The 27094-nt window shown below is 37.9% G+C and overlaps 5 protein-coding genes and 1 pseudogene across 8 annotated transcripts; 3 read left to right on the forward strand and 3 right to left on the reverse strand.

The window, feature by feature from the left end:
* Positions 1-660: 660 nt before the first annotated feature.
* On the reverse strand, positions 661-6613 carry LOC120011014 (B3 domain-containing protein Os03g0620400-like). 2 transcript variants are annotated; one of them, XM_038862011.1, is made up of 7 exons: positions 6392-6613; positions 4508-5093; positions 3941-4116; positions 2857-3343; positions 2306-2481; positions 1664-2027; positions 661-838 (listed from the first exon to the last, which is right to left on the reverse strand). In XM_038862011.1, exons 1-6 carry the CDS (start codon positions 6455-6457, stop codon positions 1749-1751), a joined length of 1770 nt encoding a protein of 589 aa, XP_038717939.1. In that variant the 5' UTR covers positions 6458-6613; the 3' UTR covers positions 661-838; positions 1664-1748. The 2 variants fall into 2 exon arrangements, with proteins under 2 accessions (XP_038717939.1, XP_038717938.1); XM_038862010.1 differs by having other exon boundaries at positions 2306-2484.
* Positions 6614-6743: 130 nt separating this feature from the next.
* LOC120011016 (protein WHAT'S THIS FACTOR 1, chloroplastic) lies at positions 6744-8732 on the forward strand. Its single transcript, XM_038862014.1, has one exon. The coding sequence runs from the start codon at positions 7073-7075 to the stop codon at positions 8528-8530; it is 1458 nt and encodes a 485-aa protein (XP_038717942.1). The 5' UTR covers positions 6744-7072; the 3' UTR covers positions 8531-8732.
* LOC120010481 lies at positions 8544-10848 on the reverse strand (annotated as a pseudogene).
* Positions 10849-13466: 2618 nt separating this feature from the next.
* Positions 13467-18472, forward strand: LOC120011015 (nucleobase-ascorbate transporter 3). Its single transcript, XM_038862013.1, has 14 exons — positions 13467-13810; positions 14375-14472; positions 14574-14750; positions 14985-15085; positions 15232-15307; positions 15398-15457; positions 15561-15742; positions 15852-15948; positions 16147-16233; positions 16353-16411; positions 17112-17203; positions 17293-17370; positions 17479-17639; positions 17959-18472. Exons 1-14 carry the CDS (start codon positions 13654-13656, stop codon positions 18172-18174), a joined length of 1641 nt encoding a protein of 546 aa, XP_038717941.1. The 5' UTR covers positions 13467-13653; the 3' UTR covers positions 18175-18472.
* Positions 18473-18494: 22 nt separating this feature from the next.
* Positions 18495-21307, reverse strand: LOC120011018 (protein OSB1, mitochondrial-like). 3 transcript variants are annotated; one of them, XM_038862018.1, is made up of 5 exons: positions 20819-21307; positions 20523-20661; positions 19703-19784; positions 18945-19257; positions 18495-18826 (listed from the first exon to the last, which is right to left on the reverse strand). In XM_038862018.1, the coding sequence occupies exons 1-4, from the start codon at positions 21163-21165 to the stop codon at positions 18980-18982; spliced, it is 846 nt and encodes a 281-aa protein (XP_038717946.1). In that variant the 5' UTR covers positions 21166-21307; the 3' UTR covers positions 18495-18826; positions 18945-18979. The 3 variants fall into 3 exon arrangements, with proteins under 3 accessions (XP_038717946.1, XP_038717944.1, XP_038717945.1); XM_038862016.1 differs by having other exon boundaries at positions 20756-21307; XM_038862017.1 differs by having other exon boundaries at positions 18495-18823; positions 18943-19257; positions 20756-21307.
* Positions 21308-24785: 3478 nt separating this feature from the next.
* Positions 24786-25901, forward strand: LOC120011309. The gene is made up of 2 exons (XM_038862398.1): positions 24786-25010; positions 25384-25901. Exons 1-2 carry the CDS (start codon positions 24827-24829, stop codon positions 25641-25643), a joined length of 444 nt encoding a protein of 147 aa, XP_038718326.1. The 5' UTR covers positions 24786-24826; the 3' UTR covers positions 25644-25901.
* The last annotated feature ends 1193 nt before the right edge of the window (positions 25902-27094 follow it).

A 27094-nucleotide genomic window follows, 5' to 3' on the forward strand; every position in this document is an offset into this window, starting at 1 on the left:
AACCGGACAAAATGGGTTTTTTTTTTTTTTTTAACTTCTGCAAAATCGATGTCAAACCCACTTTCCTCGAAATTATGTAATCTACAGTCAAAAAGATTCTTAATTCTGCCAACTGCCAACACTACGCGGATTCACGATGGGTCTTCCCATCTCTTTCATTATGAATGGGCATTTTGGAGTCCCTCCATGGGCCAAAGACCCTTTAATTGCCTGGTGCAAAAGGTCCAGGAGGCCTATAAGACGGAATCCAACGTTACCGTGTCTCGAATAAGTCCCACTTCACCAATATCATAGTACCTTAAATTCCCTACTTACTCCTTGAGCTTATGACAGCATGGGCAATAGCATCCCCAAATCAGTCTTGCCCTAGTTTTGCTTCCAAAGACACTGCAGAGGATGATAATAGTCACCTGTGACCACTGGTATCCCTGGTCTAGTTGGGAGTTATCTGGCTTTCATAAGGAGCTTGGACTTGAAGCTGTCACAATGGGTGTGTGCATAGTACCAAATGCATCTCACTTCAATCCTCCATTGGCTACTTACAAGTTTACAACTTGTTTTTTGTTGGTAATAGTGTTTCTCAGCAGTGTATGTAATGCAAACCTAAACGGCTAAACCGTTACGGTTCAGAAGTACAAACCTACTGAGAATAGCATGGCATATACAATTTTCAGTTTCTCCATAGCAGGGATGATTCAAAGTTCAAACATGAGTTCCATTGAAAATTTACAATCGACAATTAACTTATAGCGGCCACAAGGATACCTCAAGAAAAATTCACATCCACCAGCAATAGGCACCGCTTACCGAATTTGGACATCAATTTCCATCCTGTTGTCTGCAGTAACATAAGAAGTCCACTTAGTGTGTAGATCACTAAACAGTTTGCATACAAATTGATTTTCTTACAGTACGACCAGGGATAAAATACATGCATCAACATGCATATGAGTGAGAGAAGAAGAGAGTTTTGCGTTGCCATCAGGATACAGAAACCACGGGTACAAATGTCATTCTCACTACAACTAAGACAAAAACAAGCAAGTTGTTGAACATTTTTGTATCCACATATCAAAAAAATGTGTTCACATCCGTCTACAATCCGTCCAAGTAGTTCTTTCAAACAGAATGAATAAACCACAATGACAATACTTCTTCCAGTGAATTAGGAAACTAACAGAGTTCTTTTAAAAAAAGCATAGACTTTGGCAGATTTTGCAAGAAGTATCTGCAAAACATGAGACCTAAAGAAACATTCCATTTAGACACAGGGCACAAAATTAGAAATTTTGTAATAACAAATCTAAATTACTTCAAATGAACATGTAGCCTCCCTTATTTGGGAACAACACTACCCGCAAAACTGAAACCGTCGTAAGACTTTATTACCCTGACCAATTCTAGAGCAAGTACGCATCCTAAAATCACAACATAAGTGATGAGTAACAGCATAGAAATGTCTCATGCAGTCTTAAGGGTTTTCTAAAAAAATTAAGGAAACTTGAATCACCTTCATCCAGCATAAAATTAGCGTACAAACAAAATGCCTTGACTTACATGGAAACTAAACTACTTTGAACTGACTCGTCCCAAAAAATAAAAAATAAGCAAGAAGGTTGCAGCAAATCAGAAGTAGATAGAAGGTTGAAAAAGTATTTCTCACCTCAAAAAGATTGTTTGATGGGGTTGATCTCTTTCATGTCCTTAAAAGCAAAAAAAAATTGCTGCTTATATGCAGTGGCATGTCATTACGTGTTTCCACACTGGAGATCAAGCAATATTGTCTCAACCCCAGATATATGCACATGCATCTCGCAAGTATTAACAAGTTCAAAAATGCAAACATCTCCCTCTTTGAGGTCATTGTCGCGGACAAAGGCCATCCAACCTCCACAAAAAGTATGAACCATTCGCCCTTTCGAGTCTGGTACTGAATTTACTGTCCAATTTCTTCCTTTAGAATTACGGATAACAATCTCAGATTTGCAATTAGGAAGATGCGCTGCAGAAAACTTGTGCGGTATTTTCTGCATAAGATAGTCAGGCAATAAGAGAGCAAAGGAGCTTAAATAATTTTCAGAGATCAAGCTAGCATGATTGAGGTGAGTTCACCCCATGAGGAGACGCAACAGCTTAAAGCCCTAAAATGGTCCAGCCAGAAATTGTGAATATAAACACACATTGTAAAAAAGAGTCTGGAGTTACTGAATACCAGAGCATCATTACCACAACCTTGGTTTTTTCATGATATGTTAGCAAGTGAACATCCAAAAGCAACAAAAATGGGGAGTGTAGCAACACTGACCAGAGTATATGAACCACTGACATTAAATTTCCTCATGATTCTCACAAAATGAGGAAAGCCTGAGACAAAAGTCTTGGCGGCTTTTTCTTCATCTCGTGCCATCATTATTCTTGAACCACCTCCAGCTTGAGAACCCAATTCAGTTTCCATACTATTACCTCTTCGAATGGCTTTCTCTGCTTCACAATTCATAAACCATCTTAAAACACATAAACATTTGAAAGACTATTATAAAAATCTGTAGAAATGCAAGCAAAAATATTATTGCACTTCAAAAACACTGAAAATCTAGAGCATAGACTAGTATATATTTTACTTCAGTGCGTTAGAAAAGTGAAATAGGAATTTAAGATGCATAGCTTATCTTTGGGCATGATATGCATCACAACCAGTCACCCAATTTCGCAACATTTCACAATGAAGAAAGGAGGAGAAAAAGGTCTAGGTGATATAAAGCCTAGTAATTCACTTAGTTAAGATTCCTAAATGAAAAAACCAACATAGAAATGATTGCAGCTTTTCATCGTTGAATCTTGTCTCAGAGATATTACCAACAGATTTCTTAGTTGCACTACCATGTTTCCTTGTGTGGTTCGGAGATGAGGATTCCTGACTCTTATTAGACCCATTTTTCTCACAACTTGCCACCTTCTTTAAGCATTTTGCATGGAACTTTGAAGGGGTTTTTTTCACTTTGTTCAGCAAGCCATCAGAAGTTTTGTACAAAGTCGCAGCACATCCAACATTTACCCCATGCAAAGCTTGTTTTTCACTTTGGGTTTCGGGTTTTTCCTTTCCAACACGAAGGATATGGACACAGAATTCGGATTTGTGTACAAGTTCAAATACACAGATGTCCCCCATCTTGATGTCATTGTCACGGACAAAGGACAGCCATCCTCCACATAGAGTATGACTAGTGTGCACTCTCGTTGTTGGTACAGAGTTAACAGTCCAACATGCCCCTTTCAGATTGCGAAGTACAATCTCTGCTTTACATGTTGGAAGATGTGCCATTGAAAATTTATAAGGAATATTCTGCAAAACAAAGTGGCATGAAAGAATCATACTCTAGCCATAAGCCGTAGAAAATATGATTGACAAAGGCATCATTTATGTTCTATTAAATTCATGCCACATGATGAGGAAAAGTCAAAGGAAATTTCCAGCCAGCAACATCAAAAAACTTCCATAATTAAGAAAATATGGGTGGATGCTGAGGATGTTGTCCATGCCCTTTGTTTGGACAAGGGCTAGGAGGATATTCACATGCTTGGTTCCGGTTCAACATTTCTTAAACCAGTATTCATACAGTGTTTTCATTAAAAGGATTCCAGGGACTTGAGAAATCCTGGGCCACCTTACATTCAAAAAGAGCCAAAGGTGGCCAAGTTAATCATTAAAATAAAGTATTCCATGAAAACTTGACATCAGACAGGTTTAGGTCCTTAAGGATTATGGGTGCAGCAACCATTTGAAAAAGGACTGGAAGGAAATATCAATTTCCGACAAATTCAATAGGTCATGAGGTAGAAGCAAATTCATAATCAACATGTTGACCGTGTAAACCATGTGCTTGCCAGAAAAAGAAGGGAAAAAAAAAAAATACAACTGAACCAAAAGCAAAATACTTACAAGGGTGTATGAACCACTGATGTTGAACCTTTTCATGATTCTTACAAAAAATGGAAAGCTCGAAGTAAAAGATTGAGCAACTCTTTTCTCTTCATGCTCTGGCAGTGTCGACAAATAACATCTCTCATGCATATCTAAGTTTTCCTCTCTTCCAGTTCTTTTCTTGACGCCTGCCTCTGTGAGATTTTAGTGTATTTTTAAATATCTTTTGTGATCAGAATCCTACATAATTGTCTCAAAATACCAATGAAAGAATTTCTTTAAAGCCAATATGTAAAGCACCCGAAAAGAGAGCTTCCAAACAGACAATTTAATTGATTTTTCCATTCTATTATCAATGTGATGAAAAATCTATTTTCAAGCATAAGTAGGTGTACCTGTGAAACTTAAATTCACATAATTTTTTATTTTTTTGCTTCATAAGTAACTTGGTTGCTCCCATGCAGGGGAAAGATTTTAGGTGACTAAGGACACTGCATACAAAGAGTCAAAGACACCACAAGGGAAAAACAAAATATTGATCATGTTTAGAATATCCATGGTATGAAAATTTAGTAGCTTCATTACCTGGCTTTCCATTGCAAGCTTTTGACTGTGGGGGTGTAGAGTAAATCTTTACTAAACTCCCATATTGGTTTGTTTCCCTCGAATAACTTTCCTCTCGGAATGTTTCAGTTGTAATTACCTCCTCATGTCCACATCCTTCCTTGTCAGATAAATGTGCATTGGCATCCATGTCTCTGCATTTGGAATGGAAAACATCAGAGCTATCTCTTAATCTTTTTGGCACGCCCTCAAAAATTCCAGTCGAAGATACACCATCTGCTTCCCTTTCCCTCTTTTTTCTGGCATTTTTATCAAATTCACACGGCTCTTGTTGACGGTATTCAGAATTAAATACGAATTCTTTTTTGCATGCACTTTGATCAAACACTTCCACAATGAAATGCAACTGACCATTATATCTGAAAACCAAAAGGTCACCACATTCTAGGAAATTATCTCTAGCAAATTCTGGCCATCCTTGATGAAGAAATAAACCATCATCCTGCTGAATCAAATCAACATGCCACGAATTCCCACTAGGGCCCATTAGGACAATTGGACCAGTTGTCCCATCATTAATGTGTTTGATGAACTTCTCTGGAATTTTCTGTGAGACCATATGAAACCCATCAGCATCAAGCAATGCAGAGGAAATTTCATGACAAGATTGATGGTAAAGAAAGAAAGCAAACATTACAATTAATGCAATCAGCTCTCAAATAGACAAGAAGCAAAATAAATTTTCCATGTAATTACAACCCCCGATGTGCAGTTGCAAGAGTTATTTTTTGTATCAATTTATGAAATGATAAACCCACAGCTCAGTAGACTACTTTGATTGGCCCTTAAGGTTTAGCAGGGATTTCTCCTACAGTGAGAAAAACAGCTCAAGTTACTGCTTAAGGAAATTCGTATTGTTAATAAACCTCTGCACATAACATATGGCCCAGGAATTGCTAATCACATGGTTGTTGCTGAAAGACAAAAAGAATTCCAATGCACTCGTACAGTTCATGGGGCTGTAATATGACAATAACTCTTTTTCTTTCACTCAAATTATGAAATAATCAAACAAGGAAAGAGAATCTCCACTGCTAATCCCTTCAAACACATTAAAGAACACCATACCAAGCTCCCAAGTACAAGAGCGAATAGAGAGAACCCACGAAAGATACTCTGTTACAGTATCGTAAATCATAGCAAAAAGTGTATACGCAACAGTGTAAATTCACAAGTATGCAATAGAAGCAGGTACAATGTTAAATTTAGCCAATGTTGTTACATAACGGTGTTTTAATCAATCAATTTTTTTTCTTTGCAAATTGCTAAGTAATGAAATCACAATACCAATTTTAAATGATATTATTTTCTATGTAAGGTGATTACACCTTTTATTTGAGTGCCAAAAAAGGTAATTACATATACAATTAAGATTCTTGTTCACATAGAAATACTAGAGAACCAAACATAGGTTCCATGATTTTCCCACATCAAACAGTCTTTTTCAGAGTGCTAAGAACCAAGTCAGGTGCGCGCCCATACACACACCCAACAGGTTCATACATTCCTTAACCAACCACACAAGCCCAACCACTACCCACATATATGGGCCGGTTGTAACCAACAAGCCCAATAAGCCACTATCTAGAAAACTTGTTGGCTGATTGAGAAAGGCATTTGCCGTCCTTATCAATAGATCACAAGTCTCCTATCTAAACAATGTGGGACATTTCTGTCTTAAAACTAATATGCGATACAAATCGTCAACTATTGATAGCTTCTCAAACATATTGAATGGAAATGTCGCAAAACCCTAATTTTCTTTCCAGAATACAAAACTTACAGCCAAATCAAATCAACAGAAAGCAAGACAAAACTGAAACTTGAAAGGAGAGAAGGAATTACCAGTCTCTCAGCAGTGGAAGGATAGGAAAAAAAGGCAAAGAAGCAAGGTTCGCTCACGTTCACCATCTTCTACTGATTCTGACATTAAAGAAACCAAGTTGTAGCTTCTAATCGGACATAAATACTGTTGATTCCAGTAGAGACCAAACAATGTGAAGAGATTTTCCAGGGAAGTTTGAAAAGAGAAAGTAATTGAAAGAAAACCCCAAATTATGAGCGTAAATGGAAGGTAGGTTCATTCATGCTATATACGCTGATAGCTTACTGACAGTTACTGACAACAGCTGGGTGGACTTCGGCCCAATAATTATAGCCCATTGCTGGATAAGAGAAAGCCCATAATTAAAACAACGGTTTAAGCCTTCAAGGCTCTGAGGCTAAATGATCTTCTGCGACAGGAGGAGGAACAAAGAACACGCTGCGGTAGAATTTGATTGTTGAAGTACACTGCGTTTTCTTTGCTTATGCTAGTAGTTTGCTCGGATTTGGCTAAAGGTGAAATCAAACGGTGCAAATGGATGTGTTAGAGTTCAGGTATTTCTACCTCCACCTCTTGACTGGTTTTGCTTACCAAGTGTTTGTGATAATGTCTGTGTGAGCAACTTCTGCACAATCTTTTTCTTTTTTGGGGTATGTGATTGGATATATGATCACTGTGTGATAACTGAGCTGAAAAGAAAGATGTACCCATCATTATCTGTCTCTTCTCAGAAGGGTTGTTTTCCTAGTTCTACCTTTCTTCAGCCAACTTTTCCTCCATGGAAGCGTAGAACTTTGCTCCGAACTTGTCCAATTAGTAACAACAAACAGCCCAGAAATCTCAGTTTCGCAATCTCTTGTTCTGCTCCCAAAATTGTTCGCAGCCCTTCACTTGACAGGCACGTTGTGAAGCAGAACAGGATTCGATTTGTTCAAAAGCTGAAAACTTTACTTCTTTCCAAGCCAAAACACTATATCCATCTACGCATCCTCTCCAAATGCCGTGCTTATCTAAACCTCGAGAGGCCTCGCTCCATTCTATCGATGATCCATCGTTACCCTTCTATTTTTGAAGTCTTCAATATGCCATTACCCCCCACGCCTCTCAATGCCACCAAGTCAGGTTACCAGCTTTGTGTCAGGCTAACCCCAGCTGCAGCAGCCCTTGCCACACAGGAATTGAATCTGAAATCAGCTATTTCCATCAACTTGGCCACCAAACTTCAGAAACTTCTCATGCTCTCCTCTCACCACCGGCTTGTTTTGTCAAAGCTGGTTCACCTCGCCCCAGACCTTGGCCTGCCTCCTAATTTTCGGTCTCGCCTGTGTAATGACCACCCGGATAGATTCAAGATTGTAGACACCTCCTACGGCCGTGCACTTGAACTTGTTGGTTGGGAACCAGAGCTGGCGATGACAATGCCAATTCCTGATGTCAAGTCTCTTGGGTTCATAGTAGACAGGCCTTTGAAGTTCAAGCATTTGAAATTGCGTAAAGGACTGAACGTTAAGAGGCGTCATAGGGATTTTCTAATCAAGTTTCAAGAGTTGCCTGATATATGCCCCTTTAGCACGTCCTTAGAAGAATTTGCTAAAGAGTCCATCCAGGCAGAAAAAAGGGCTTGTGGGGTAGTGAGGGAGGTGTTAGGGATGACAGTTGAGAAACGGACTCTGATAGACCATTTGACACATTTCAGGAATGAATTTGGACTGCCCAATAAGTTGAGAGGGATGATTCTGAGGCATCCGGAGTTGTTCTATGTGAGCTTGAAAGGACAGAGAGACTCTGTGTTCCTGGTGGAGGGGTATGATGACAAAGGTGTAATTCTAGAGAAAGATGTAACTTCAGTGATAAAAGATCAGTGGATGCAGTTGGTTAGCAAAAGCAAGTGGATGAGACGAGAGAGAAGAAATAGTAGCATGTACAACAATGTTGGCAACTCTGATGATGTCGCTAACGCTGATGAAGTTGATGACTATGGCGATGATTATGATGATGGTTTTGAGACTTTGTTCGACTCTGACGAATCGGATCTGCATTTTGATTTTGACAATGATGACGACCCAAGTGCTGGGACATGGGATCATGGAGAATTTTGGACAGTAGATGGTTCATCAATCCTGGCTTCGGAGGGACAAGGATCAATGGAACCTTGGTGATGGTGAATTGGTGTTACCATAATAAAGCTATAGACTGGTAAATATTCCTTGTGACAAAAAAGGAAACAGATCCCTGTATCTTTTGCCATAAAGAAAACAGCTTAAGTTTTAGCCGAAGTACTGTACATGATATTCTTTCTATATCAATTTTTCAACAAGCTGTTATAATTAGCTCAATCAATATACTCCTGAGATTATATTATTTGGTTTCTTTTGTTTTAGGGAATGTTACAAACTAACTCCTTGAACTTATAACTGATTCTAATGAATACTCTACAGAGATACTGAACCCAATTACTCGCTTTGTTCGAGTCTCATCATCTTTGCAGTTATCCTGTCAAACGATCACATAAAACTATCAGCAAATCATGCAATGAGAGAGATTAGAGAGAATATGTTGGAAGCTCAGATTAGATGGATTGTTAATTTTGTTGAATATCATTCCATCCTCTTTGGCCGGTTACATAGTCACAGCTGTATTGAATGCTTGTAGGCAGTAGATTTGTGGGATGGTTTTGCTGTTGAATTGATAAAACGTCCAATCCTTGTTGTTTCCACAGAAAAAAAAAATACAATACAATGATTTGATGCATCAAAAAAAGACCCTAGATAGGATCTTTTATAAACATATTGACATTCCTACAATCTAGTCCATTCCATCTTGAGAGTCATTCTACTTTTTCTATTTGCTTTACATCCACCTTCTTATATCTATAACGAGATGCACACACCAGATAGAATCCGAAATTCAACAAACTTAGAGCAGATAGTAACCAGTAGAAGTGGTTCAATTTGCCTCTGTTGAGATTGTTACTAGCCAACTACCCATCACTCACCTTGTTAACCACTTCCACAAGTACAGAACTTAAGAAGTAAACCAAATCCAATTGGCCACCAAGAGATGGCTGCCAAATGACTTCATTCTAGCTGAGCTTTCAGCATAGAAAAATTCAAGCAGACCAGCTAATGTGAACATATCAGCTCCTCCGAATATTGCGTATTGGAAACTGAGCCACAACACACTCATGGGCAGAGGCTCAACAGAGTCAACCATGTTGTGCTGTATAGCCACACTTTGGCGGCGGGTTTCAACAATTCCAGCAACTGCCATTGATATAGCTGAGAGAACTAGGCCGACCCCAATACGTTGGAGGTGGGTTATACCAGTGGGGATTCCAGTGATCTTTTGAGTGAATGGGGCGAATATATGCTCATATGCTGGGATCAAAACGAACATGAATAACAGGGGAATAACAGGAACGGAGGGACCAGGAACCTTGAAGCTCAGGATATTTGTGTACAGGGTGTTGCTTTGTTGGATTGAGAATGTCTGGAGTTGAGCGACGCATGTGTTCACGAAGATAGTACTAATTATAATTGGTACCATGCGTACTAGTATCTTTGTCTCTTCAATTTGTGTATACATTTGTCTCAAGGATTTCACTCTGACCGACTTCGTTGTCATGGATTTCATGTAATTCCTCTGCCTTCTCTGGTGTTGGAAGGTTTCTGTTTTTAATAGCAGCCACAAAGATCTGTATCAAAAATAAAACTGTATATTAGTTAACCTTACTCAAAAAATGTAGATGTATTTTAACAGGTCAAGTTATGTCTAGTGATTCTTTGTTTACCTGCAGAATGCGAGCAAAAGGGCTTCCGTTCAAGGCATTATTCCGGTGCAGCGACTTGCCCATGGATAAAAAGATGACAGAGAATAAGATTGCTACGGCGCACACCCCAAATGACCAGTCCCAACCCAGGTTGATGCTAATCCATACAACAAAAGTCACCCCAAAAATAGAACCAATGGTGAGACTATACATGAACCAGTAGAAGAAGCTAGACAATTAAGCAGCTTCTTCTGGGTCCTTTTCATCGAATTGGTCGGCTCCCAAAGGCGTTAAGGCCGCTTTAACCCCACTGCTACCAAAAGCAATGAGATATAGAGCAGTGTAAAAGATGGCATTTTGGGTGCTATCTGCAGTCTCACATTGATATGTCAGGCTTGGTGCGACACCTTTGCATGAGACTGACCTTAGGTGAGGGAACTGTGCTTGAATTGCTAGAAGGCCAAAGCCCTGAAGAGGAAATCAAAATCAAAATCAAAAGAATTAGTTGTTAAATCATCTAGACTTCAAATGGTAGAAATGTATGTATAGGTGCAGACATACCAGCATTTCTATGATTCCAAACAAGACACAAGTCTTGAATCATGTCAAATAAGTGTCAGATATGTATCCTCCGAGGAGTGTTAGTATGAATGTAGTTCCCATGACGTTGTAAGCACGACGGTGTTGAAACTTATTGTAAATCCACATCTTCATACACACTAACAATATTGTGCGTTTCGAGTTGTCTAGTTCCCGTGAATACATCGGGTCCACATGACTTTGTTTCTCTTTAGATCCAAACAAATGAGCTAAACTCAACTCACATGAGCCTAGGAAAAGGCTTTATTGATATTAAGGAGTGAGCTTGAACTTATAAATAAGATATTAGTCCCCACACCTTTCCATGTGGGACAACAAAATTTGTATAAATGTAAGTAGTTATAGAGCAAAAAATAAATTAGGTGATGTCTCAAGTCTCATGTGTGAGTTTTAGTCATTTTGAAGTACTCTTATTTAAGAAGGTTAAATTTTGTATTGGAGAATTTTATAAATTTGATACAAATCTTTAACACTTCTTGCTGTTGGTTCTGGCCTTAAGGTCCGCACAATTTTGATAGGGTCCACTTTATGCTCATTCCTAAGCTGGGTGATAACAAGACGGCTGCGAGTGCCTTATAGGTTGGAGAGTTAGGAGTCTGTTTGATAGAGCGGAGAAATTCATTTTCAATGCTAGCGATAAAGCTATTGAAAAAAAAAAACTGAGTTTAAAACGGTGTAATATGTTTTGAGGTGTTTGGTGAAGTACAAACTGACGCTAACAGAAAAATTGTGAAATGAAAGTATTATAATATTAGTTTTTTTAATTATTATATTAAAATTTGTTATTAAATTTAATATTAGATTAATGTAATAAATATAATTTTAAGCATAATTAATTAAGTATATTATATATTTTATAATAATGTTGTTAATAATTTAATTTTAAGTATAAATTTTAAATAAAAATGAATAAACTTATAATATTACACGGACCCACATGAATAAACTGTTATAATATAATAATAAAGAATTTATTTAAGTAATATATTAATAAAGAGATTAATATAATCCTGGGCCCCAACAGTTTATTCAAAAATAATAATAAACTATAATGATAATGTGGCCCCATATACATTTTTTATAAAAAAAAGTATGGCGTTAAACGTTCCAAAAGCTCCCATCCGGAGCTTTCGGTTTTACGGTGGAACCGCTCTTATGTGTGCAGTGGTTCTGCTATAGCCGTTATACCGTTTGATAGAACGGAACCACACAATGATCCCACCAGCGGATCCATTCTCAGATCCCTTCTGCCAAACAGGTGGGTACCATCTCCGATTACTGTGCCTACCGCTGAGGGACTGGCTGCTGCACCAGCACATGTACACGCCAGTCCACACATGCACTCCACCAACGTTAAATTGAAGTCGGTGCCGACGTCCGTACTCATGTATAAATTTTATATGAATTGAGAATTTGGTTAGTGATTATAATTTTAATCTCTACTTATCATTTATTAATCGTATTTAAGATTTAATAAAAACAACTTCAGACTGCGCACGTTGTCCCCCACAGATCGCATGGTGTCACGTGGGTAGCGCGCGATTTTAAATCACCCAGTGGCTGTTGAATTTCCTCTTGAACCGCTCAACTAAAGTCCCACATTGTTATCCATACCGCTGCCGCTTTTGGAGTCCCAACATTTATAATCGAGAATGACATCAGGTAGAGTTTGCATTTTGGACATGGGCCTAAACTCATACGATCAAATTCATACACAATTTTTTTTTTCTCCTGGCAACTTTTTTTGGTAACCTAAAATAGTGACAGATCTAGGATTCAAATAAACTCATTAAGAGTATTTTAGACCTTTATTTTAGTCTGGAGCTATTGAGTCTGATAATTTTTTTCATTGGAGGCTTGAAATTATTTTTCATTGTTAGTCTGATTCATTTTGCCAATTACATATAATATGTTCAACATGATGTCACTGGGGTTCGAACTGCCTATCAAAATAGTCTTGATCCACCTTTTGACCTAGAACGACACCATACAATATTACGTTGTGAAGTTTGAATATTTAATATGAATTTAAACTCAGAGTTTCAGACCGTTAAACCTATGTATAAAAAAATCTCACCTGACGATCGAATAACGTGGATCAAAACCCAATAGGTGACCACATTGAGCACAATAATATTTCTCTCAAAAGTGGGAAAGCATTTGCTTGCCCGAGAGAAAGGTCCAATCATAATCACCTTTAAGTAGTCATCTTTTCTTTTCTTTTTTTGTCATCTTTCACTAAAGCAAAAAAACTATTTTAGTTGTCACATTGATTAAAGAAAAAGCTTCGTGGATAACATCCATTCAGGGATGATATTGTCGATGACATTTCTAAATTGCAGCATCATCATTGAATAATTGAAATAATTTGGTGACCTCCTTTTTCTCTTTTTCTTTTTTATTTTTCTCTTTATTATTGAGTAATTTTTTAGTATCTATACCTGAATATGGCTAAGTTTTCGAGCTCATCATAATGGCATGGTTGATTATTTAATGGAGAGAGAGGGTTAATTTAAGAGATGAGATGAGCATTGTAATAAAGTTGGACACTTGGACCTTCTCGGATACTGGAGTTCCACGCGTTTGGCCCATACGTTATCGCTATCACTTTGTAATAAACTTCGCTACACGACAAAATAAACCTTAACGTAATCCTCACTCCCACCTCTCTGAGACAGACTTAATTTTAGAATTTACAAGGACCTTATAGTAATTAAATGATGCCGAAGATTTCTTTAATTTAATTTAATTTTTTTTCCTGATAAAACTATCTTTCTGCCCTTTTCCGTATAATTTCTTTGATCTTTCTTTTGGGGGAGAATATTTCATATTTGTAGCAGGATATTCAGTTTCAGAGCAAATTCAGTATCCAGCTAGAGAAGAAGAAGAAGAAGAAGAAGGGATAAGAAGAAAATGGTGGAAACAGGACATCACAACCATCAACCACCACCGCCAGCACAGACCGCTCCACCGCCTCCTGCGTCACTTGGGTTATCGAAGGGACCCACTTGGACTCCAGCCGACCAACTCCAACAGCTTCAATACTGCATCCACTCGAACCCTTCTTGGCGTTAGTCTCTCTTGCTAATTTTTTTGTTTTCTATCCTTTTCTATTTCTTTTAATTTAGCTTTTACTGTGTTACTTGGTGTTCCTTCCCCTGTATGATTGTTTGATTTTTGATAAATTAAAAAGGCTTGGAAAATATAATTTATAAAAAGAAAAAGAAAACGAGGCGGCGAAGTTGAGAGCTTGAATTAAAAGTTGTGTGCTTTTTACCAATAACTGGATTTTCTTTTTGTTCTTTTTGGCTTGCGTAGTTTTCTGTTTGGACCAAAAAGGATCCTTTACTTAGATTCGGGTATTTTATATGATCTGCTTTTGGGTTCTTTGCTTTCCAATTTTAGATTCACATGCTTGATTTCCATGAACAATTTGAACCTATCCTTTATTGATTGAAAGATTTATTATTTAATCTATATAATTCTTGAACTTCAGAATTTTATTCACTTTTGGTCCTAGGATAAGTCGTGTTCTTCACAAATCGTGTAATGATTTTATTTATTTTTGTTGGAGTTGGGTATCTGCTTTTGGAATTTCTTTTACTAATCAGAAATGATTAATTGAATTTGACAGCTGAAACATGTCTACTGGCTTTCCAGCACTATATCGTGATGCTTGGAAGTATAGTCTTAATTGCCAGCACAATTGTGCCCCGAATGGGTGGAAACAATGTATGTTGTTATTCATGCCACAATTCTCCATTTCAATGATGCGTAAATAGAGAGGAAATAACTTACCTTTTTTGGTCTCAATATGGCATTGGTGTTAACAGGGTGATAAAGCCCGTGTCATTCAAACTCTGTTGTTTATGGCGGCAGTGAATACACTGCTTCAGACGTTACTCGGTACCAGACTCCCTACTGTGATGAATGCTTCTTTTGCTTTCGTTCTCCCAGTGTTATCGATCATTAATGATTACTCTGATAGAGACTTCACGAATGAGCACGAGGTATCTGAAGTTGAACTATGATCATGCAATGCAATTGATATTTTATAATCAGGACTTAATTAAGATTTTCTAAGATCTATTTCTCTTCTTAATTATCTAAATGTAATTGGTGTCAATGACAATGATAAAAATTTCGTCATTTATGTTGCCTTGCATTATAAGCTCAATTGCCTTTTTGTAGTACGAGATTCTTTACAAAGTTTTTTATATCAATGATGTGGCTGCCATTTGCAGAGGTTTAAGTACACTATGAGAACTATTCAAGGATCACTAATTGTTGCTTCCTTTGTTAACATCATCCTTGGTTATAGTAGGGCATGGGGAAAATTTACAAGGTAACTTATCAATTCATTCCCTTATCTACTATAATGCTTTCAATATCTTGCCATTTAAAAAGCTGTTGCTTGATAAGATGTAGGCTAGAGAAATAACGGATTTCTGCCATCTCTACTCATGACCTCTTTTCTTTATGCGGCTGCAGATTCTTTAGTCCAATTGTCATTGTCCCTGTGGTTTGTGTGGTTGGGCTTGGTCTGTTCATGAGGGGATTTCCACAGGTAATTTTTCTGAATGAAAGCCATTTATGTGCTGTGCTATTTACTTTCAATGATGAAATGCCATTCTAACACTACATATGTTGCGGGCAGCTTGCTAACTGTGTGGAGATTGGTCTTCCCATGCTGATTCTGCTTGTCTTTTTACAGCAGGTGGTTTCTATAGTCTAAGTGGTCTCATTGCAATAATTAGTTCTCATTGTAATCTTGTTATTTCTCTCAACAAAATGTTATCAAAACCTTATTTATTGTGCAGTACTTGAAGAAGATCCATCCCAAGGCCCACATACTTGAGAGGTTTGCTCTACTTTTATGCGTAGGGATAATCTGGGTTTTTGCTGCTATCCTCACAGCTGCTGGTGCTTACAACAATGTCGGACAGCAGACTAAACTGAGTTGCCGCACTGATAGATCGTACCTTATGTCATCTGCCCCATGGTATTGTCTAATTTTAAGGTTTTTTTGTCGATTAAATCAAGTTATTTTATCCCCCGAGTGAAACTCATACTTCAAGTGATGTGTTTTTTTTTTTTTTTTTTCTACGTAGGATTAAAGTTCCATACCCATTTCAGTGGGGTACTCCCATTTTCCAAGCGAGCCATGTCTTCGGGATGATAGGTGCAGCACTTGTTTCGTCTGCAGAGGTTCATTTCTAACAATTGATTTCTTGAATTTGTAATTTAGATGGTGATTTGTTTGCTTTACTTCCAAACTCATCTGTTCTTTATTTACTTGATTTTCAATTTAGAATTGACTAGATTTCATAATATTTGAAGGTAATTTGTTTTATTTTCTTTTAAAAAAAAAGTATGTTTATTGTTTTCTGTCTATGTTCAATGCAGTCAACTGGAACATTCTTTGCAGCAGCACGGTTTGCTGGTGCTACACACCCTCCAGCGCACGTGTTAAGTCGAAGTGTTGGCCTCCAGGTTGGTCAAAGATTACTATGCTTCTTTTTTCCTTTTGCCTCCCCCTTGTTGCAAAATAGTTCTCATGTTATTTAATCATTTAGAAAGCGGTAACATTGTTCTGTGGTCTCTGAGTGTAGGGTATTGGCTTGCTACTTGAAGGAATTTTCGGTGCTCCTGTTGGTAGTTCTGCATCTGTGTAAGAAAACTTTTTCTTTAAAAAATTGTCTGCTTTTTGAGACCTCCACTCCTTAAATTTCACCTTATCTTGGATTCTTTGCTAAATTACAACACAAAACACAAAGATGGCAATCTCTGTAATGGTAGTGCTATCTAGGCTGGTCGGAGTTACTGTTTTCTGGGAATCCTAGTAGATAATGACCTTTGAGATCTCATCTTATGATCCCATTTAAAATTGGTGGAGAGACTTCGTGGTTATTTAATTTATGCAATAAAAAAAAACTTGCTGGGGTAAGTAGTTTACGCCTCAGAAACTTACATATACATCCACGGGAATCATACCATGAGACCAAATGTTTGTTTTGTCCCACATGCGAATCTAAATTTATTGAAATGCCCTTTACCACTTGAGTTGAAGCCCAATGATTTTGGTTTTCATTGTCCCAAGTGCATAACATAAAGTGATTCCCCCTCCTGCAAAAAAATAAATAATATATCACTACAATTTTCCTGGAAAAAATGCATAATGGAAAGTGATTCTTCTGTTGCGTTTCCAATGTTCTGCTTTTAGTTTTAAGATTGCCTAATAACTTTCTGGATGTAAACTGATCATAAGCAGAATAGTGTGTGGACCTTACCAAACTATCAGTCTATCATCATTTACGTGTAGTATATAAATTTATAAACTTATTTTTGCTGTCATTTGAACAATATTGCAGCGAAAATGTTGGCCTCCTCGGATTAACACACATAGGGAGCAGAAGAGTGGTGCAGGTCTCAACTGGATTCATGTTTTTCTTCGCTATCTTTGGTATGTTTTTGTCACTTTATCATACATTGCATTCTTAATTAGTCCTCGGTTCTTCATTTTACCTTATGGGGTTACCTTGGCTCTGTCAGGAAAATTTGGTGCCTTCTTCGCTTCAATCCCTTTGCCGATATTTGCTGCCATATACTGTGTTTTATTTGGGATTGTTGGTAGGTATTTTGTTTGTCACCGACTCCTTAAATGTTCTTAATTGTGGTGTTTCTTTAATGGAAATATATTTGTGCTCGCCCCTCCTCCAACCTTTTCTTTCTTTGCAGCTGCTATTGGCATCTCATTCATACAGTTTACAAATAACAATTCCTTGAGAAACATTTATGTTCTCGGCCTCTCTCTGTTCCTTGGGATATCAATACCACAATACTTCGTTTCAAACACCTCCCCAGATGGTCACGGACCAGTTAGAACAGGCGGTGGATGGGTAAGTTTCGCAAGACACTAATACATTGCAAGATTTTATAACCTCGCATTTGTTTGTAGCATCTCATCTTAGAGAAAATCCACCTGAGTAAGGAAACTTCAGATTGCGATTGACTTGCTCATTATATGGTTGGACATCAAAGAGTATCGAAATGGATATTATCATTGAAAACTGCACAGTTTTCAATGAGAGATTTCCTTGTGAGACAAGTACATTGAAGTTCTATGGCGAACCCAATGTGTCAATCATACGTGTCATGTTTTTCTGTAATTTGGTTATATATTGTTTATCTGATACACATTATTTCATATCCCTGCAGTTCAATGACATATTGAATACCATCTTCTCATCACCGCCTACTGTGGCAATGATTGTTGGAACGCTGCTTGATAACACACTTGACCCGGGGCACGCAGGCGACAGAGGACTTCCATGGTGGAAACCTTTCCAGCATATGAAGGGAGATGTCAGAACGGAGGAGTTCTACAGCCTTCCAGTTAAAATATTTGGGTATATCCCCACCAGATTCATGTGAATATAGTCATGCTGCTTTGTATACTATTTACATACATGTTTATGTACATTATGAGGTGTGGTTTTTTAAGTTATTGGAGAATTGTGTGGTCTTCTCCAATCCTGTAGAAGTTCCATTGCTGTTGTAAACTGGGTGGTTTGATCATGTCCTTAACTATTGCTTCAAAGGACAGATTACATTGCCATGGGTCAAGTTTTAGGGTTTAGGAATGTGCGGGAAAAACTACTGACACAGAATTTTGGGTTCTCATTACCATTGTGAATTATATAGCATCTTGGCTTCAGCTTTGGTTTAATAATCAATGCATGTATCATGAGGAATATTCAACACAGCTACTCTATTGTTTAAAATATTCACTAGAATACTAATTTGTCTATTAGCATGTACAAAGTAAATGGAAGTTATATATCTCTACACAACAACAATTTCATGAAATAAATCCAGTACGTTTGACATATTCTTCCCAACCCAAAAATCAACTGTATTTCCATAATGTATCTAGAAGGATTGTCACAATAATGACTCCGTAATCATCCACACAAAAGCCAAATGATGGTCATGCTCAATATACCTCAAATAGAGGATGGAGTTCCTTGACACTACTTCTCAAGTTATCCGTCATTGTAGTTGTTTTCAAATGGTTGCAATCCTGAAAAATGCAACAATGAGTAAAGGCTCAAAACAGACGACCATCTTAAAACATCAAGCTGCAGAAAGAAGAAAGAGCAAAAGCAAGCACATAGCTTCTTTGAAAAGAAACCCTGTCACCTTCTTTTATGTCCTGAAGATTTCCCAGTGGATCGTACTAATCATAGACCCATCTAGATACACGAGATGAAGTACCCACTTCTACTTTGCCTTTTTCTGCCATCTCTGAATCTATTAGTTGCAGCTGTCTTTTAATCCATGGAGGATCATTTGGACTTAGCCAAAGAGCTTCACCAGTATCCTTGTGCTTAAAATCTGGCTGTTGTGGATTCGTTTTGCATTTCCTGTTATCCCACCATTCATATGGGCTAGTGAAGAAAACTTGCCACAAGCGAAGGCGGTCCTTGTACCTCTCCAACCCAGACTTACCAGAATCTGTCTCAAGGAAGGTTAAAAAGAGAAAATGAAGAACCAAAGTTGAAAGTAATTAACATTTCATGATAAAGAACTAATAGTTATAGTTGGCTATTGGCTTAACACATGTTAAAACAAACGGCCAGGCCAAGCACATCTCACGAAACTGTTATTTCAATAAATGGACAGAGCAACTGAGCCCAATCTAGAAGGATATGTGAAAATAAGTACTAGACAATACCACGAGAGCGCACAATTTTCTCAGTGACATACACAAACTAAAAGAATAAAATGCAATTCTTCTCCTTCATTAGCACCTGCAAGTGCAAGCTTTAAGCTAATGTGATTATATATAGAAGCAAAGGAAATGCATAATCGTCATTATCCTACCCTATCCATGTCAACGAAGGTTTTAATTCAAAAATCAAAATATAAACTTAATAGGAGCTGTAGATTCAAATATTACCTTCTGATTGTGATTCCACAGAACTTTGGATTGTTGAGCCTTGAGCCCTTTGCGTGACGTGATTCACTTCTTTCACAACTACCTACAAGAATAAATAAAATGTATGATCAGTCATTCTTCCAGGATTCTCGTATTCATTATAATGAAAACAACATAACCTATCACATCCTTAAACTACATATTTTATATAACTAATGCCATCCATAAACACAATACAAGATTGTTGTTGAGTTATAAAAGCAATATAAGATAACAGATGGAGAGCTAGAACAAAAAATGGAGATGGAATAGAAGGCAAAATGAAGTAGTGAAATTTATTATAGAAGCTTGTTTGAAGTACTGGCCTCGTGAACAAATTCAAGCATTTCAGATGTGCTAATATTTCCTACCCTATATATATACCAGTAACTAATAAAATTCATACATGCCCCCTAAACCAAAAAAGCTGCAGGAAACTACTATAAGTCTATAACATGCATCATTGAAACAATGTAACGATAGAACATATAAAACGAAGCTCGGTATAAACCACATCCACGACCAACAAAAGCATCATCGCAACTGTCATGAATACTACCAATTGCAGCAGAGAAATCAAACAAAGTTACATCATGTCACTTGTTATTCCGCAAGGATATTAGCAAGAAACAATTCATTTACTTCATATGCTAGTGCATAACATATTAACTTTGAACCCAAGCCTGATACGAAAGGATTATATAAATGAAAAATGAAGAGATACAACAACAGACGGGCTAATGCCAGTACAGGGCAGATAACAAATAGTTCTCAGTAGAAGAAACATGTAGCGGATAAAGACCTTGTAAAGATACTGCCGATTTCCACTCGGATGATTACTTAGGAAACCCGCCAAACGACCTGAAACATGAATGACATCATTTGGCTTGAGATGGTCAATACACATTTTGGCTAGGTCATCCCACATTTGCAGTAGTATGCTGTTCGAAAAATTCAATCGGCTGAGCATCAAAATCCATTGATAAATCATAAACAACGGGGACTTAATTACAGATGCGTGGTTAACAACCTCACTCAAAACAAATATCTGAGCTTATGTCTGGTGCCAAAATAGTTCGAAAAGTCAAAGAATCGAACCTAAACGTGCGGTTGATATCACCGGAGTTTTTGATTCGGAGCACGGTGTATGCCCCGACGGGGCGGTCGCGTTTGAAGGATTGTTTCTGCACAGGGCGATCCACTGCTCCAATAAAATTGACGGAGTTCACCAACTGTTGTTGCCATCTTATCGTGTTTGGACGCTGAAATTTGAGCGCGTGCCGATAAACGGCACTGACACCTTTTTCCTCTTCAACGCCATCGGAGAAGAAATACGATTGTCTAGGGTTAGCAGTAGAGAACCACGAGAAGAGTACTTGTCTTCTTTGCTGGGAAATTACAGAAGAATTCTTGCTTAGGCCACCAATACGACAAGCGATTATCATACGGTCTGAGTGAACAGGCGATGATCGGGATTTGCAGGATTTGAAGAGAGTAACAATTAGCCTTAATACCTTTAAAACCCTAAATTAATTAACTTAGAACATCCACACTGGTGGACACTCCATACTCATTGTTTGTGCAACCATTATTTTTTCCGAGGATAATGTTAGAGACCCTTAAAATTTAACCCCTAAAAATCCCTCAAATCTGTGGTATTAAAATAGTTATTGATTAAAAACACAGATGTAGGGTCCATTTCACATCCAACACTTCACATTAAATGGAGGTCTTTTGAGGTTACTTTTTGAGGATCTCAAACATTATCCTTTTTCCAATGCTACGTTTCGTTTGGTGTATAATGGAACATACTTGAAAATTGAACCCACACTCTAGCTTCTCTCTATTCCCATCTCTCCATCTTGCTCTAACGTGACACAAATCATCGGTTATGTGAATCCCATAATTTTTATTATTCATCAATTAAGGCTTGCCCATTTAGGGTGTTGGGAGATGTTGGGGGTGTTGGATTGGGAGGTGTTGGGAAGTGTTTGTACCAACGGTTCCGAATGCCTCAAACAGTTAAGGATTGGGAGGTGTTTGGGACGAACCCAACCCTCTCCAACACCTCCCAACACCCTAAACGGGCAAGCCATAAATGATGTATGGAGCATGACTTAATTTTGGAGATGTTTTCAAGTGTCATTTTTTGTTTATTGTATACATGTAGTATTGAACTTATAAAAAAAACCACATTTCAAGTACTCCAAACACTTTTCATTATGAATGCTCTTAGCCAGTACAGTTAAATTTCACCCCTGAAAATTTGGTAGAAAATTGATATGAATGCCCCGCATTGTTTAGATAGGAGACTTGTGATCTATATAAGGAGGTCAATACCTTCCTCAATTATCCAACAAGTTTTCTAGATAATAACCTATTGGGCTTGTTGGTTACATTCAGCCCATATGTGGATAGTGATTGGGTTTGTGTGATTGACTAAGGAATATATGGGCTTACTGGTGTGTAACTATGTATGGACTCGCACATAACCTGGCTCTTGACAATGGTATTCAGTCTTTGTACATGTGGGTATTTAGTTGAAATTGGGCCGGGAGGAGCAGAGCAGGTCAACCCGACCCAAGATTGTTGCCCCCCAAAATTTTGAATAAGAGACAAATATGCTGTCTTCGAGAATCAACATGTATCCAGGGTTTGTCCGAATTGATGAATCAACATGTATGATTATGATGATCAAGTTTTGCAGTTCTACATTCAATGAAGTTGTATTAATTGTAAGGCTGGGATTTCTAACAGTGATCACTTCCTCACTCGAAACCAATCAAAGTGCTTTCTGAATACGATTCTTTGTTTCATGCGCTTAATGGGTGAGTTGCTTTCAATGGCCATCAATGGTGGATGGATCATATTTGCTTAAGTTGCTTTCAATGGCCATGGCATCTGACGTTAGAAAGTAATAAGACATGTCATTGTTTTTATGTTGCTTGTCTGGTCCTCTGCAAAAGCACGTCTACCTTCTTTGAAAATGGCTTCTTCAAGGAAAGGGTCTTGGACTTTTGTACACACCCTCCAAGGAGATTCTCTTCACCTTTTTTCCCTTCCCTTTCGTCTTTTTGCTATTTCTTGGGGTTCTTCAGTTTATTTGAAAATTCTCATTATAAAATTACACCCTTTAACCATTGGTTAGCACGCTCTCTGTACTAGATCTACCATTTTATTCTCTGCTAGTGTTCATTATAGTTACAGGGATAGAATCTTTTCTGTAGATGGTCAAGGAATATAATCATAAAATACGTGACAATTTTTCAGCTTTTGAAACACATCTACAACCTTTTTGCTTTGTTTCAGTCTCTGTCCATAATATATTGTGGGTGCCTTTGGTGTTTAGTCGAGCAGTGCGTAACGAAATCATCGTATTGAGTTCGAAGTTGAAACTGCATCACTTGTGATGCAATGTAGTTGATCGTATTTTTAACGTCAAAACATGATTTTATTTTTCAATTTTGTCCTTGCTGCATTTTTTTATTCCATTTATATTTTTACAAAATTAAATTAATTGATATCAATGAAAAATATCTAATTTCACTCTCATCTCTCCATAATATTTTTAGTAACACGTCAAACTCTTTTTATCAATACACGTCATCTCAGTTTACCATAGTTTCGAAACTTGCCTCGTCTCACTACAGTAGAACAAAACATAACATACCTCCAAAGGACCATGTATATATCCCACCTCAGCACTTCAGCCTTCACTTGATTTACTGCAAAGGCATTTAAAAGACAGAGAAGCTGAGTGGTAGCACCATGTCAATGCCAATAGCACAGCAGCCACCATCGGTGACTTTGCCGGAGCAGTCTTACAGTAACCACTCAGGGCACACTTCGATCGGACCGGTTATCGCTGTGATGGTAATAATCATTATTTTAGGTGTATTGGCAGGGATGATTGGCAGGCTTTGCTCTGGGAGGAGAATCATGGGGTATGGTGATTATGATATAGAGAGTTGGGCAGAGAGAAAGTTTTCTCGTTGCATTGATGGACGAATCAACCCATCACCACCAAGGCCTCAAGTGTCTGCCACTTCAACTCCGGTGACAATGCCAGTTCAGGCAAATCAAGAACCCAAATCAGAAGAACAATCTCCTCACAATCCACCTTCTAACACCGATTCTTCTTAACTACTTTGTTTTTTGCATTTCTTTATGGAAACCATGTTGGAGAAGTGTTGCTTGAGCATTGCAGAGCTGGGATGCTGTCAGCAATGGTGTAAACAGTTGCCATTTGTATGAGGGATCCCATTTTAATGGTGTTTTCATTTATTGGTGTTGATAGAAATTCGTATCTGCTAAATCCCCTGTTATTTTTTTTATCCGGCCGACTCGGTCCGATAACTCAGAACCGGGCCGGGTGTACACTTCTAGACAAAACATGAATGAAAACAACTAGGACAAAAAGCCCTATATCTCCCGGGATAGGAGGGCTGAAATTATTCCCGGAATTTCACCAGATCTACACCATCCAATACAATAATGCATTGATTTGATAACACTACACCCACACCATTCAATGGTGTAGATCTGGTGGAATTGCTGGAATAATTCCAACAAATCCTTTTCCATATCTCCCAAGGTTTTTTCCATGGCCGATACGATGGCCCACTTCAGCGAGGCCTGTATCAAACATATTGCACTCTCTTCCAAGTTCCAACTACCCGCTTTTTCATGGGCCGACGTAACTTCCAGTAGGCCCATATTCAATTACCATGACTATGAGCCCCTCGATCCACCATAGAGAAAAAGCAATGCAGTTGGTGGGCTGTTATATTCAAATATCAGGTTAAATTCACTCATACTAACTTTAAATTCCCTAGTAATCATTACTAAAATACTATATTCTTGTAATAAGTGGTCACTTGCCGAATTCCTTATGACCAAATTTAGTCAGCACTCAGCATGTCAAAATTGCTAATCTCAATGAACTAAATACCTAAATGAGAAGAGAATAAGCCTTAGAAAATTCCATCATTCTGAATCTTTACCAAACAATCCATTGAATTGTGAGGCCTAAACCTGCCCTATTTAAACAATACCAGCTTGTGTAACTGCCACAAATCTCAATCCACTCCAGCTTAATTTCCTTCGATGGGTCTCGGTAGTAATGCTATGCTTGTATTTGTCCTCCTAGCAGCCTCTCTGGTGGCAAGTAATGGCAATACTGGTCAGGGTAGAACAATTATTGTTGGAGGCTCTCAAGGGTGGCGTTCTGGCGTCAACTACACTGATTGGGCTATCCGTAACAGCCCCTTCTACATAAATGACAAACTTGGTGACATATCTCTCTTACTTAGTTACATAGTTATGATATGCCACGTTACTTTTTTTTTTTTTTTTTTTTGCAATGCTCTGTCCGTTTTGAGCCAGTCCATGTTAGCCTACAAGACTTTGTCTTTCTATGCCCAACACCAATTTAGACTAGGACAAGTATTTGTTATTAGTTAGGAATTTGCAGTTCACTTCTTCTCTTGGGTGATGTGGGGTTTAGAACACTAAACCCCCTCGCCACTCGGTAGCTCATCTAGCACCACCAAACTTGACACGACAGAGACACAGCCCCACCCACTTGAGCCGGATATTACATGTTTTGATTTTTTTTTTTAATGTTTGGTTGTTAACATGTAACTTTGATTTGTGCAATGCAGTTTTCAAGTATGGTCCACCAAGTGGCAGGAACCCTCCACATAGTGTCTACTCACTGCCGAGCTTATGGAACTATGGCAGGTGTGACTTCACGGGAGCAAGGCTTTTGGCGAACCCGAAACAAGGAAAGGGGGTGGGTTTTACATATGTGGTGGATCAATGGAAAGTTCACTACTTTGCCTCTGGTGAGGACAATGGAAGGAATTGCAAGGATGAGTTGATGAGGTTTTTCGTGGTGCCATGGCCTCGTCCCAGCGAATGATCGATCGATTATGCACTATTACTCGGTTTTATCATCAGTTGATTGTAATGTTCAAAAGAGGGGTTCATCTTCTCTTTGTTGTGTGTTTCTTTGGTTTCTTTTATCGTGATGCTGGAACTGCATTAGTTACTTAAAAGTGCCGGAGAGAGAATTGTATTGTAATACAGAATAAACTTGCTTGCTTTTGTGTGGAAATATAATGTTCACCGTGTTGGAATATGATATAAAGAATATGAAAATGGTTCAACTTTGTTGGGATACAAGTCTTAATATTTTTCGTACTTGTGGGTTCGATTATGCGAGACACAACAAGTGGACACGGATAGAAATCAAACAACTTGAAGATGTATTGTCCGCTTTGAGCCTACAGATATAAAACATCCTTTGTTTTTAAAATGACCCTCTTGATTGAGAAGTATTTGATCGTTCTTATCAACCACATCGGTGGCTTACAAACCTTAACTTCTGTTAAATTTAGAGAAAGAGAAAGTGTTTGGTGGAATATTTGATATTGCCTTGAATGAATATACAAACGTATACACACACCAATATATGGTGATACAAGTATGCTATTCTAGGAAAGAAATAATGAATAATATTCCTATGCTATAATCATGGGATTTACAATGATTCACGGCTAGTGTACAATGAATCACGGCTAACACTATGGGATTTTGTTCTAATACTCCCCCTCAAGTTGGCGAGTGAATGTTATGAAGTTGGCTCAAGTAATGAAGTTGTTCCTTTCCCAAGGGCTTGGTAAATATGTCCGCAAGTTGAGATCATGATGGAACATATGATGGTGCAATTTCTCTGGCTTGTAATTTCTCCCGCACAATGTGACAATCAATCTCAATATGTTTCATGCGTTCATGAAAAACATGATTTTTGGCAATGTGAAGAGCTGCTTGATTGTCACAGAAGAAAGTTGCCAACTGATTTTGTGGAACTTTGAGATCTTGCAAAATATATTGTATCCACGTAATTTCCAAGATGTCACAGGCATGGCTCGGTATTTTGCTTCGGCGGATGAATGGAACACATTGGTTTGTTTCTTTGACTTCCAAAAAATTAAGGAATTTCCTAAGAAAGACACATAAACTCGAAATAGAACGTCGTGTTGTTGTACAACCTGCCCAATCTGAATCACAATAAGCTTTTAATGTGAGATCATTAAAAGAAGGAAAAAAAATCCTTTACCAGGATGTATTATATTTTGTGTATTGCGGAAGTATGTTAGATCAAAGAAGGAAAGGAAGAAGAAGAAGATGAGAGAAGAAGAAGAAGTTAAGAAGAAATGTATCTCTCATTCATGTAAAAAGTAAATCTTACAAATGTTCTACTCTGTTAAATAGAGAAAACAAGAATAGTCAAACGGCTATAATGATGTAGACAGAAAATAATATAATATACAATTGATTCAAATGTATAACACAATTGGGCCTTAGTAA

This window comes from Tripterygium wilfordii, chromosome 12 (assembly GCF_013401445.1).
Source record: "Tripterygium wilfordii isolate XIE 37 chromosome 12, ASM1340144v1, whole genome shotgun sequence".
Lineage (NCBI taxonomy): Eukaryota > Viridiplantae > Streptophyta > Magnoliopsida > Celastrales > Celastraceae > Tripterygium > Tripterygium wilfordii.

What these genes read in the sequence shown, in the direction of transcription:
- LOC120011018 (XM_038862016.1), bottom strand. Translation starts at nt 21,165, where the DNA reads ATGATAATCGCTTGTCGTATTGGTGGCCTAAGCAAGAATTCTTCTGTA. An exon ending in AGCTCAGATATTTGTTTTGA is followed by an intron (nt 20,662 to 20,755) that starts GTGAGGTTGTTA and finishes TTTTTCGAACAG; the next exon opens with CATACTACTGCAAATGTGGG. An exon ending in TGTGGAATCACAATCAGAAG is followed by an intron (nt 19,258 to 19,702) that starts GTAATATTTGAA and finishes TCCTTGAGACAG; the next exon opens with ATTCTGGTAAGTCTGGGTTG.
- LOC120011014 (XM_038862010.1), bottom strand. Translation starts at nt 6,457, where the DNA reads ATGGTGAACGTGAGCGAACCTTGCTTCTTTGCCTTTTTTTCCTATCCT. An exon ending in AGCTTGCAATGGAAAGCCAG is followed by an intron (nt 4,117 to 4,507) that starts GTAATGAAGCTA and finishes AAAATCTCACAG; the next exon opens with AGGCAGGCGTCAAGAAAAGA. An exon ending in TCAGTGGTTCATATACTCTG is followed by an intron (nt 2,028 to 2,305) that starts GTCAGTGTTGCT and finishes TATCTTATGCAG; the next exon opens with AAAATACCGCACAAGTTTTC.
- LOC120011016 (XM_038862014.1), top strand. Translation starts at nt 7,073, where the DNA reads ATGTACCCATCATTATCTGTCTCTTCTCAGAAGGGTTGTTTTCCTAGT.
- LOC120011015 (XM_038862013.1), top strand. Translation starts at nt 13,654, where the DNA reads ATGGTGGAAACAGGACATCACAACCATCAACCACCACCGCCAGCACAG. An exon ending in ACTTCACGAATGAGCACGAG is followed by an intron (nt 14,751 to 14,984) that starts GTATCTGAAGTT and finishes TGCCATTTGCAG; the next exon opens with AGGTTTAAGTACACTATGAG. An exon ending in TCATGAGGGGATTTCCACAG is followed by an intron (nt 15,308 to 15,397) that starts GTAATTTTTCTG and finishes TGTTGCGGGCAG; the next exon opens with CTTGCTAACTGTGTGGAGAT.
- LOC120011309 (XM_038862398.1), top strand. Translation starts at nt 24,827, where the DNA reads ATGGGTCTCGGTAGTAATGCTATGCTTGTATTTGTCCTCCTAGCAGCC. An exon ending in CTACATAAATGACAAACTTG is followed by an intron (nt 25,011 to 25,383) that starts GTGACATATCTC and finishes TGTGCAATGCAG; the next exon opens with TTTTCAAGTATGGTCCACCA.